General features: G+C 35.1%; 1 protein-coding gene across 2 annotated transcripts in view; it reads right to left on the reverse strand.

Annotated features, from left to right (window-relative positions):
- Positions 1–13729, reverse strand: part of ITGB3BP (integrin subunit beta 3 binding protein) — a 72287-nt gene that overhangs the window by 51511 nt on the left and 7047 nt on the right. For both annotated transcript variants that reach the window (XM_074380950.1, XM_010348187.3), the window contains exon 2: positions 4947–4989. In XM_074380950.1, the coding sequence (XP_074237051.1) occupies positions 4947–4989 (43 nt within the window). The remainder of the gene's footprint in view (positions 1–4946; positions 4990–13729) is intronic.

Below are 13729 nucleotides of genomic sequence, written 5' to 3' on the forward strand. Positions count from 1 at the left end.
TCTGACCAAAGCAACGGGCAAGAAGAAGAAATGAAAGGCATAGATTGGAAAAGAAGAAGGGATACTATTCCTACTTACAGATGTAATGAACTTATATACAGAATACCCTAAATAGGGCAGGGAGCCATGGCTCACGCCTGTGATCCCAGCACTTTGGGAGGCCAAGATGGGAAGATCACCTGAGGTCAGGAGTTTTGAGATCAGCCTCGACAATGTGGTGAAACTCTGTCTCTACCAAAAATACAAAATTTAGCCAGGCATGGTTGCACGCGCCTGTAGTCCCAGCTACTTGGGAGGCTGAGGCAGGAGAATCGCTTGAACTCAGGAGGTGGAGGTTGCAGTGAGATCAGATCGCACCATTGCACTCCAGCCTGGGTGACAGAACAAGACTCCATGTCAAAAAAAAGAAAATTCCCAAATTACTAATGCTAATAAATCAGTTCAGCAAACAGCAGGATATATAATCCATATGTAAAAATCAGTTGTATTTCTATACATTAGCAATGACTAATCTAAAAATGAAATTATAAAACAATTCCATTGATAATAGCATAAAAAGAATAAAATATGTAGGGATAAATTTAATCAAAAAAGTACAAGACATATACTGAAAACTATAAAACATTATTGAAACACATCAAGCGATATTAGAAATATATCTCATGTTCATGGTTTGGAAGACTTATTATTATTGTTAAGATTGTAAATTTCCCAACTGAATCTGCAAATTTGATGTAATCCTTAACAAAGTTCCAATTCCTTTTCTTTTTCAGAAGTGTACTGATTCCAAAATTCATACAGAATTACAAAGGATATGGAATAGCCAAATCAATCTTGAAAAAGAACAACAAAGTTGGAGGACTCATACTTCCTGATTTCAAATTTATGTTTTTTAATCTTAGAAACTTACAGTAATGAAGACCACATGGTAGTAATATAAACACATATATATATATAGATAGACAAATGGAATTTATCTGGGAATTCTGAAATAAATCCATACATTTATGATCACTTGATTTTTAACAAAAGTGCCAAGGCCGTTTAATAAAGGAAAGAACAGTAGTTTTGGCAAATGGTAGGGATTAGATTCATTTTTTTTTCACATGTGGGTATCTGTTTCAGCAACCAGATATCTACATGCAAAACAATGAATCTAGGCCAGGTGTAGTGGCTCATGCCTACAATCCCAACACTTTGGGAGGCTGAGGCGGGCAGATCACCTGAAGTCAAAAGTTCGAGACTAGCCTGGCCAACACGGTGAAAACCTGACTCTATTAAAATACAACAATTAGCCGGGCATGGTGGCATGTGCCTGTAATCCCAGCTACTCTGGGGCTGAGGCAGGAGAACTGCTTGAACCTGGGAGGTGGAGGTGGCAGTGAACTGAGCTCATGCCACTCACTGCGTTCCAGCCTGGGCGACAGAGCGACGAGGCTCTGTCTCCAAAAAAAAAAAAAAAAAAAAAAATGAATCTAGTCCGTACCCTTGTATAATGTACAAAAATTAACTCAAAATAGAATACCTAAATGAAAAAGTTAATACCATAAAACTCTTAGAAAGAAACATAGATAAAAATCTGTTTTCATGGATTAAACACAGTCTTGGACATGACATTAAAAGGACTATAAAAGAAAAAAAACAGGTAAATTGAATCTTGAAAATGTTATGCTAAATGTAAGAAGCCAGACATAAAATTATGATTCCATTTATATGAAATGTTCAGAATGAGAAAATCTATAGAGACAGAAAATAGATTAGTGGTTTCCAGGGGATGGGGAGAGGAGGAAATTGAGACTAACTGCTAACAGGTATGGGGCTTCTTTTTGGGGTGAGAGAAATGTTCTAGAATTGGACAGATGACATTAGGCCATGGGAATAATCTGACTTAGAAGTGTCTTAGTGCCAGGAATGGTGCCTCACACTTGTAATCCCAGCACTTTGGGAGGCCAAGATGTGCAAACTGCTTGAGCTCAGGAGTTTGAGACCAGCCTAGACGACGTAGTGAAACTAAAAAAAAAAAATACAAAAAATTAACTGAGGATAGAGGTCCACGCCTGTAGTACCAGCTGCCCAGAAGGCTAAGGTGAAAGGACTGCTTGAGCCCAGAAGGTTGAGGCTACAGTGAGCTGTGATCACACCATTATACTCCAGCCTGGGCAAGGGAATGAGACCCTGTCTCAAAGAAAAAAATAAAGGTGTCTTATCAATAGAAATGGAGTACTCTAGGCTGGGTATCTATATGTAAATCAGTAAACCTCCCCAGCAAAACCTGCACCACTACTGTTGAGCTGGCCTTGGTAAGAAGTATGCTCTTCTCTTTCCAACTGTAGCATCTTCTATTCCTTCTCTGAAGTGGCCTGAAAAAGACTGGGTCAAGCTGGATAAGTATATGGCCAGGTAACCAGTTGTCCATATAAATTCATCTGGACTGCCATCAGCAACAGTTTGTAATATATTATTCATCTTTATTCCTGAAAATCTATCTAGAAACAATGCTTGGAGAGCAACAACTCAAGCAGCCCAAATACTGTAGATGATAATAAAATGGAACCTTGTTCACCTTCTTTCAAGACTGAACAATTTGTGAGGCTCAGCAAATCGTGGTACTGGCAGTATACATTCCATATATTATAGGAAGAACCCAGGGTATGGTCCATATTTCTACTTCCCCCATTAGAAGAGGTGCATTAGTCTGTTTTCATGCTGCTGGTAAAGACATACCCAAGACTGGGAAGAAAAAGAGGTTTAATTGGACGTATAGTTCCACATGGCTGGGGAGGCCTCAGAATTATGGTGGGAGGCAAAAGGCACCTCTTACATGGCAGCAGCAAGAGAAAATGAGCAAGATGCAAAAGTGGAAATCCCTGATAAAACCATCAGGTCTCATGAGCCTTATTCACTACCACGAGAACGGTATGGGTAACTGCCCCCAGGATCCAAATTATCTCCCACCGGGTGTCCCTCCCACAACACATGGGATTTATGGGAGTACAATTTAAGAGGAGATTTGGGTGCGGACACAGCCAAACCATATCAAGAGGCATAAGAAAATGGCATTTGAGCCTTGTCCAAACATCATGGAGCATTAATCTCCATGAAGATCTGTAGCTGCATTAGGAATACTGGAAGTTAGGAGTTCCAGATATCTCTGGATATGGCCACTGCTTAGGATGAACAGGTTCCACCTCAACCAACTGGCATATAAGGGTCATCTCCTTCCCTTAGACACCAGAGTCTTCCTCCTTCAGCAACATATTGGTAAGGTAAAATGATGACAAAGTTACTACTAGTTCCACTATAGCTTCATAACAATTGTACTCCTAAAATTGTAGGTATACATTTTTAAAGGCCAGTTTTCTTTTACATGGGTGAAGGCAGCCTCAATGGGACCATGGACCACGTGGGTAGATAACTGGGAGCCAGGTTGCTTCAGGGCTAAATTGTTACTACAGTAGATGAAGTGTGTATGTAGCCATGGAGAGAAGCCCAGACTTAACACCAGAATAGAACAAAAGCTGTTAGCTCTAAGATGTAAATATAGAGCTACAAACAAATGATAAGGCAAGAGGACAAAGCTGAAAATCCAGAAATTGGTCAGGAAATAGAAAGGCCCAGGCTAGGAACCTCCTTCAGGCAAGTGTGACCATGTAGTATCAAGCTAAATCAATTGGTACTACTAAATCAGTTGGTACAAGCTTAAATCAATTTAATTTCTGTTTAAAGGTACAGAACTGGGCCAAACATAACAATGCATTTTTCTAATACAGGATATTAGCTGTGGCACTGGCTACCTTGACACGTCTTCATCTGAAGAAAAAATACATAGCAAGCCTGCCATGATGACAATTTACTTCATGAAGAGAATGAATTCTGAAATGGTCATTCTTTTCCATTTAAACAAAGCTACCATCTCCCAAAGAACAGCTTTGGGGCAGGAAAGAACAGTATTTCATTTCAAGCTGGACTACTCATCTACCAAAATACCATTCTGACCAAAGAAACAGATGCAGAATTACAGTCACAGCTGCATTCTGCACAGAACAAGTTGGATAATGGTATTCTAAATTGCTAATTATACTGTTAATGATTTTTTTAGTGTCATTGCAGTACTTTGCCACCTTTGTTTAAAAATTTTTAAAAAGCATGTAGGAAGTTTTCTAAATGGTAAATTTCTGTTTTGTTAAATACCAGTGAGTCTTCCAAAGAAAAATTCCATATAAAACCCACTTATTGAAATGGTATTTATATGTGAATTTGGAGGAGCCTATTTATTGACTAGCTATTTGTCTTAATTTACTTTCTCACCAACTTACCTGTATTTAAGATTACTGAGGTCATAAGTCTCTCAGTATTAGTGTTTGTATCTAGATCCATTGTTGGTATGAAAAGATAATAAACTAACATATGTCATGATATGCTGGCACTGGGAATGTGCTACAACTAAATTTACAAAAAGTAATGGCAACAGTACAATTTAATTTTCATTGTGATAACAATGGTACAATGTACTACAATGTTAGTATTATGCTGTTTAATCCATGCCAGCATAGCTGGGGAAAGTAATTACATTTTTGATATAAAAATGCTGGTAATGTTTTCATTTCATTTTAGGAGATTATAGTATGCAGATTAAAAGTACTGTCATTGTCCCGTATTGTTTCTTGTACATTTAAGTGGCAGACTACTTTTTTCCACAAATAGTGAATTAATTTCTACTAAATTATTTCATTAAGGTTTTTAAGTAATTAGTTTCTTAACTGAATACTTCAAGCTGGCCAGAAACTTCCGCATATTAGATTCACAAAAACGAAAATATCTTATGTGCAGAAAATGTACCAATCACAATTATATCACATTGTGTCTTGATAATTTTAATATTTAACAAGGTCAATCAGTAGTTAACACAATCTTATGCAATGACAAACTCTTAAGCAAATACTTACATTTTCTTCTAACAGGCTATCCAATTTCAGTGATCTTTTAACACTACAAACAAAAATTTAAAGAAATTTTAGATTTGACATGCTTTATTTAAAGTAGCTCAATAATTAAGAATATATATACACAAAGATTATATATATTAATTATATTAATATCAATATAATACTAATTATATTATATATAATCTTTGTGTATATATCTTAATATATTAATACACTATATTAATATAACATTGTATAGTTATTAATGTAATATATATTGTATATCATCTTTATTATTACATACTAATCTTTATTGGTTAGTTCTGCTAACCAATTTTATATTATTTATTAAAGCAGAATACCATATGAAGAAAGCTTATGACAGGTTTGATTCTAATTGCATATCTCTAAATGAGATCATAATTAAATATTTAAATGAGTTACTTTTAAAAATATATGCAGTTATAGATACATGGACTACCATACAATTTAAACTTCAGTCATATTATAAAAAGTCTTATAAAAGTTATATATTTGTCTGCTTTAAAATACCACTATTACAATATCATACATACGAGCAAAATAATTTATACACTTTCAGTGGAGTTGCTGAAAGTATAATACAGAAACAGTCCACTAGGGTTAAAGGTATGAGCAAAGTGAAAAAAACTTTTGCACATTAGTCTAGCTTTAAACATGATTCAGTGCAACCAGACTATGACTTAACTGAGGAACAGATGCTCTATGTCTTTATAAGTCCCCAATCCATAAGAAACTATTTTTTGTTTCCTTCACTAAACTGATTCAGGAACATGCCAGGCTCTCTGTGTGCAAAATCTGTTCTGCTAAACTGGATGCCCAGCTGTTGGTGACAATGCTTAGAAAGGAAAGCTGAATATTTATAATACTTTATTTCATACAGCTGTCTTCTAAAGAGCAGTCATCAACATTTTATTGAATGCAGACTAAATGCTCAAAGGAGAAAAAGGTCAATATAAATTAAAACTAGTTTTCTCAGTGACAAATACAGTGTTAAAAGTATTTTCTTGATTCCTGAGAAATAGAATTAAAATATTAAAGAATTAGAACATAAAGCAAAAAGATTGTATTATAAAGGCTGTATTACAGAAATCCCTGCAAACGTTTGTATTGATATTAGAAAATGACTATTCATAACTACTGATTTACAAAGAAAGGAATAAGAAAAAATAGAAGAGATGGTCAATCTAAGAAAATTACTGAACAATAAATATTAAATACAAAAATTTAATCTATTCTAAAAGCAGATTATTTTGCTATTATATCAACATTAGCGTATCACAACATTTCTTGAGATTAAACTAGTTTAAAGAATTATTTATACTTTTAGAAATGCACTTAATATCAATTTAATCTGATTTCCCAATGAGGCAAGAGAATAAAGGTACAGATAAATTAAAATGCAGACAATTTTTTTAAAATTTATACTTAGCTTTGGAATATATATTGCCCTATTTGGGTATGTAAGATGTTCTAGTATTTATAACACTTCAAAAATAGAAATTAGGCTGGGCATAGTGGCTCAGGCTTGTAATCCCAGCACTCTGGAAGGCCAAGGCGGGCGGATCACCTGAGGTCAGGAGTTTGAGACCAGCATGACTAACATGGCAAAACCCCATCTCTACTAAAAATACAAAATATTAGCCAGGGGTGTAATCCCAGCTACTCTGGAGGCTGAGGCAGGAGAATCGCTTGAACTCAGGAGGTGGAGGTTGTAGTGAACCAAAATCGTGCCATTGTTCTCCAGACTGGGCAACAAAAAGGGAACTCTGTCTCATTTAAAAAATTTAAAAAAGAAAATAGAAATTAAAAAAAAATAAGTTAAGCAATATGGTATTTCTTATCCTTTGTTCCTAAATGTTATTAAAATACAATACTATCTTTTAGAAGGAAACAAATTCCATCCTGCTATTAACTGTTCAAAATATTGCTTTATTATCAATGGCTAATTCTTAGAGAAAGTAAACAAATGTTTGCTTTTAAGAAGTTTACAGATTAGGCCCCAGGTTCATCTAAGAAACCCAAGGAAATACATAAAAAAGGATAAATAAGAAAGTAAGCTGAGTTAAAATAGGCTGTCATCTCCCACTTTATGCTTGGTGAAAATCTGAAAGTATTATTTACTGAGGGTAATGCAGTATTCAGGTAATTCACACATCTAATAAACAAAAGTTATAATACTTAAAAGAATCCTTAAAAGATCTAATAGGCAAGACTAGAAGAAATCTAAGAAATCACTTAGTTCAGCCAGTAGGGAAAATAGTTTGTGCAACTTGCCTACCATCACACATCTTGAGGGAAAGAAACTCAGATCTCAAGTCCTGGGCGTAATAAATCTTTATTGAATTGAGGAGAAGGGAATTAAAGAAGGGGAAGGAAGAGCAAACCCACTACAGAGTTTATGACCATCTATTCTTTTTTTTTTTTTTGAGACGGCGTTTCGCTCTTGTTACCCGGGCTGGAGTGCAATGGCGCCATCTCGGCTCACCGCAACCTCCGCCTCCTGGGTTCAGGCAATTCTCCTGCCTCAGCTTCCTGAGTAGCTGGGATTACAGGCATGCGCCACCATGCCCAGCTAATTTTTTGTATTTTTAGTAGAGACGGGGTTTCACCATGTTGACCAGGATGGTCTCGATCTCTTGACCTCGTGATCCACCCGCCTCGGCCTCCCAAAGTACTGGGATTAAAGGCTTGAGCCACTGCGCCCGGCCTGCGACCATCTATTCTTAACATTTTTTTAGAACTGGGCCAACCACTCTTTTACAATACAATCATGAGAATATAATAAATTGATTAGGAAACAGTAGGAATAGAGGAGATAGATGAAACACATGAAGGAAGAATAGATAAAATCTGATTAGATATATGAGTATTTTCCTAAACTATTTACTCTTTTGCTACCAGTATTAGCTAACCAAAGTGATATCTTTTTGGTAGTTCTGTAAAGTTATAAGCAGCTCCTGTGGCTGCTATCTTGGCTTTAAAAAGGGAGCACACAAAACTGGACAAAGGACTTGAATATACATTTCTCCAAAGAGATACACTAATGACCAATAAGGACATGAAAAGATGCTCAACATCTCTAATCATTAGCAAAATGCAAATCAGAACCACAATAAGATACTTCTTTACCCCTATTAGGATGGCTACTATTAAAAAAAATAAATAAATAAATAACAAGTGTTGGTGAGGATGTAGAGAAACTAGAATCCCTGTGCACTGCTGGTGAAACTGTAAAATGGTTCAGTACCTATGGAAAACGGTATGGCAGTTCCTCAAAGAATTAAATATAGAATTACTGTATGATTCCGCAATTCCACTTTGAGAAATAATTGAAAGCTGGGACACAAACAGGTATTTGTACACCAATGTTCATAGCAGCATTGCTCACAATAGCCAAAAGGTAGAAAAGCAATGCAAATATCCACTGACAGGTGAAGAGATAAACAAAATGTGATATATACATAAAACGAAATATTATTCAACTTTAAAAAAGAAAGGAAATTTGACACATGCTACAACATGGATGAACTTTGAAGATATTATGCAAAGTAAAATAAGCCAGTCACAAAAGGACAAATATTATATGATTCCACTCATAGGAGAGTAGTCAAGTTCATAGAGACAAAAATAGAATGGTGGTTGCCAGTGGCTAGAGGGAGTGAGGAATGAGAAATTACTGTTTAATGGGTAGAGAGTTTCAGTTTTACAAGACAAAAAAAAATCTAGAGATGAATGGTGGTGATGGTTGTACAAGACAAACATTCTTAATGTCACTTAATTGAACACCTAAAAATGATTAAAATAATAAATTTTGTTATGTATAACTTAGCACTATTTAAAAATAGATAATTTTAAAAAGGATATCTACCTACTGTGTCCTAATTACCTCCCTCTTATAGGTAACACCTTATAATCTCTGTAGGTGACTTCTAACTTCCAACTTACCCAAATTTACACCTATGCCCATAATTTACAAGTTATATTCTATTTCTAGGTGTACTAGGTTTAGATTCACTGGGATGAAAATTCTGGCTGCTACCCGAATTGCTGCTTGTGAGAATTTTAAAAAGATAAAACATTTGACATGCAATTTTATATACAGAGAGCATAACTATGTTTGTATAATTGCATTATTCTCTAAGACTGTCTTCCTCTTTTTTATTTAGCTTAACACATGGTAGTATCCTGAATAGAATTCTCTGGTTCATCAGAACAGAACAAGTAGATGAGTTTCATTACACAATGTTATTGACTAACACCAGTTACACGATTAAAGAAATTATTCCAGGAAAAAAAATCCCTATCATTTGATTCCTAATCAAAAATCAGGAATGACATCGCAGAAGATCACAAAATTATACGATTTGACGTTCTCTTACAGAACTTTTAAGACATTAGTTTAAATATGATTTTGAATAGCAGGACTGAGGGGAGGGATGGGGGGTGAAGAACAAACTTAGTAAAGCAGTTAAGAGTCAGGGAGCCTTCATGCTATGCTAAATTCTTCCCCAAGGTTGGGCAAATCACATAATCTCACTAAGCTTCATAAAGTTGATAATAACACTGCCCTGTAAAGTAGTAAGAAATTTCTGAGTGGAAGATAAAAATATCACTTAGTATTTCAGTGGTTCCATTTATTCCTCACTATATTAGAGATGATAATATTGCCAGCTACAACTTCACAAGAGTGTTTAGAGGATTACTGAGTATGCTTACGAGATTCTTAGAAATCCTTTGATGAAAGGCAATGGCCAAATTCACATCCCATGTGACTCCTTAAATGTAAACTGAGATATGTGAAATGATTTATTTTCCATTCTATGCATGAGAATAAGCAAAGAAGGGAGAATAATCTATTATCCTTTCTGTATTCTGCTTTTCATTCAAGCCTATGCTTGTGTTCAAATTAATAACAGTATTAATCACTAATATTGTTACTAATCACTCATTTAGATGCTTTCATATTGACCATACTGTTATTAAGTACTGTCACATACATACGTATAAAGGAAGGACATCAGTATGTCCTTTGAAAGAGTCTCTATTGTAAAGACTCAAAAACAGGTCTATCAGAATTAAAAATGGCAGATGGTGATGGACTTTTTTCTGTATGAATTTTATTTCACAAAGTAAACATAATAACAAAAAACTAACACTGATATCTACCATACCTTTGAGACTCCAACAGAATCATCTCTAAAAAGTTTCTCCTGACACTGTCCAGTTTGCACTAGAGAAGCTTCAACTCTACTCAACACTTGTGCATGACCCTCTCACTAAATTGTTAAAACAATCTATTTATGTTTTTTTTTCTTTCCCAGACTAAGATATTTATGTCATTAGCACCGTGTCTGTTAACTGGTAGGTTACGAGTTCTAAAAATGCTTGAACTATCTCTTCCATTAAAGTTAAAACTCCTAGATAGCACATATCTATTCATATTTGAATCCCCAAAGCCTGGTACAGTGATTGGCATACAAGTGTTATATAAATTAATGATTTGTTTAATTAATTGTATTTACTTTTTAGTTTGAAACACCAATCTCGAATTCAAGAATATATTTAGTTCCTTCAATTTTCTATGATGCTCCAATTTTGTGAACTTAAATAATTTTGGTTAAAAATTCCTAGATAGGACCTTTTTGTTTTTTTTAAAAAAAAGATATTTCCATCAATCATATTTAAGGTGCTTTAAATGCACAGCCTGGCACAGTGGGTTTCACCTGTAATCCCAACATTTTGGGAGGCTGAGGTGGGTGGATCTCTTGAGACCAAGAGTTCGAGACCAGCCTGGGCAATATAGGAAGATCCCAACTCCACAAAAATTAGCCAGGTGTGGTGGTACGTGCCTGTGGTCTCATGACTTGGGAGGATGAGGTGGGAAGATCACTTGAGTCCAGGAGGTCAAGACTGCAGTGAACCATGATTATGCCACTGCACTCCCAGCCTGGGCTACAGAGCAAAACCCTGTTTTTTTTTTTTTAAAAAAAAAAAAAAAAAAAAAAAAGGTCCCAGGGCCGGGCATGGTGGCTCACGCCTGTAATCCCAGCACTTTGGGAGGCCGAGGCGGGTGGATCACAAGGTCAAGAGATCGAGACCATCCTGGTCAACATGGTGAAACCCCGTCTCATAAAAACACAAAAAATTTGCTGGGCATGGTGGCACGTGCCTGTAATCCCAGCTTCTCAGGAGGCTGAGGCAGGAGAATTGCCTGAACCAGGAGGCGGAGGTTGCGGTGAGCTGAGATTGCGCCATTGCACTCCAGCCTGGGTAACAAGAGTGAAACTCTGTCTCAAAAAAAAAAAAAAAAAAAAAAAAGGTCCCAAACAATATAGCACAGCCTTATCTCTAAGGTAGTCTTTTTTGTTGATTTGTGTCTTATCAGTTCTGAAAAATAACTGAACTGTATTTCTTCAAATACTGCCTCTCCTTCATTCTACCTTTCTGAGACTTTATTAAGAAATTATTTTAGACTTTCTTGTTCTATCTTTCACATCCCTAAACTTCTTTTTCATTTCATTGTTCTCTAAGTTGCCTTTTGGGCAATTTCTTCAGATTTATCTTCCAATTATCTAATTCCTTACTCAGTTGTACCTAATCTACTGTTTAAACCATCCACTAATTTTTTAAACAATTCAATACATTTTGGGGTAACTTAATTTTTATGTAATTGTAAACTTTAAACAAGTTCCAAGAATAAAAACTGTCATTTACCCAGATTTACTACTTGCTTACATTTTGTCTCATGTGCTTTATCATTCTCTCTATACACATATATTTATTATATATGCTTATTCTTCTAAACCACTGAGAACTTGGAGACAGAGAACACCCTTACTCATAAATATCTCCATGTGTTTTGCTAAGAACAATTACATTAACACAATGATCAAAATTACAAAATTATCATCAATACATTATTAACAGTCTGTAGTCATATTTTATCACTTGTCCTAATAATGTCCTTTATAGCAACTGTCCACCCAAGTCTAGGTTCCAGTCCTGGATCACTCATTGCATTTGGCTGTCTCCCTCTAGAACAGTTTCACAACCTTTTGTTTCCCTTTACCTGGACATTTTTCAAGACTATAGGCCATTTTTATTTTTGTGGACTATCCCTCAGTTTAGGTCTATCTGATATTTCCCTATGATTAGGTTACGCATATTTGGCATAAATATCACAGAAGTGATGTTGCATCCTTGTGAGAGCATAACTTGAGGCACTTGATGTTGATGTATTGTAACATCAGTGATATAAATTTTGACCATTAAGACATTATCTTCCAGTTTTCTCCAATGTAGTAATAAGAAATTTTATAAAGAGCCAAAAATGATCATGTCTTATATTTAATAGTTAGCATTACGTTCCAATAAAAGGCTTTCTCTTCTCCTTCCTTTATTCACTTATATCACTACAGTGTCATAGATTTTTATGTTAATGGATTTTAAGCCATTCGTATCATTATTCATTTTGATGTTTAATTGTCCCAGATTTGGCAATGTGACCGTTCTCCCTCTTCACCCTGGCTCCTGTTTAATCTATGTACCCATAACTCCACACACACAAAATTTTCTCTCCACAGCTTTGGAATCAGCTTTTTCTCCAATAAGACCTAGCTCTTTTTAGTGGATAATGGTATTTAGACACCAAAATCTGGGCACTAAATGTGTTCACTGTTATTTATGTCATTGCTTTAGTCTCTCTCAGAGGACAGAACTGGAACACACATCACACACACAAAAACATTTCTATCTACCTCTGTCTTTAATATGTATATTTTTTTAAAACTATGATTTCATATTGACATCTCCAATGCCACGTCAACAAATCTGAAATTCTTCCATCCAAAGGTGAGAAACTGGCTGCCATCATCCACAATACATTTACTCATTTGACTAAGCCTAGAACACATAAAAACTAGTTTCAGAAGTGCTAACGCATACTATTATGGAAAGCAAATCTCTTGCTCAAGTTTAATATTTACCTAATTTTTCAAACGTAAAATTTACATATAGCAAGCAGCACAAATATTAAGTGTATAGACATGAGTTTTAACAAACACATACTATATCCTTGAAACTCACATCCCTAACAAGATACGGAATATCTGAATCCAACTTTATCACCTATACCATATACAACTCTACTGTTCTCATTTTTTCCAACAGATTACTTTTGCCTATTCTAGAATTTCGTATAACTAGAATTATACAATATGTACTTGTGTCTATTTTTCCTACTCAGCATAATTGTGAGATTCACCCTGGTTGTTGCACATCAGCAGATCATTTGTTTTTAATTAATATTCCATCATAGTAATAAACCATGTTTTCCTGTTGAGGACACTTGGTTTGTTTTTAGCTATGATGAGTAAATCTTCTAAGAACAACCTTTTACAAGTTTTGTTTTGTTTTCCTTAGCTATATTGCATTCAGTTTTCTTAAATAAATATTTAGAAGTAGAACTGCTGGATCATTGGGTAGGTGCACATTTATTCAACTTTATAAGAAACTGCCAAAATGTCTAACAACATGCTGTTGTTCACTTGTGTACCTTCTTTTGTTAATTACTAGTTCAAATCTTTGGGCCATGGTTTTAATAATATTTTTGTTTTTCTACTGTTGAGTAGTAAGAGTTCTTTGTTATCCTAAATATAAATCCTTTGTCTGATATAAGTCTGTTAAATGCTTTCTCCCAGTCAGTTGTATGAAAGTTTACTTTTTTAATGGTTTAATCTTTTGATGAGCAAAAGTTTAACAGG

The sequence above is a fragment of the Saimiri boliviensis genome, chromosome 11 (assembly GCF_048565385.1).
Source record: "Saimiri boliviensis isolate mSaiBol1 chromosome 11, mSaiBol1.pri, whole genome shotgun sequence".
Classification (NCBI taxonomy): domain Eukaryota; kingdom Metazoa; phylum Chordata; class Mammalia; order Primates; family Cebidae; genus Saimiri; species Saimiri boliviensis.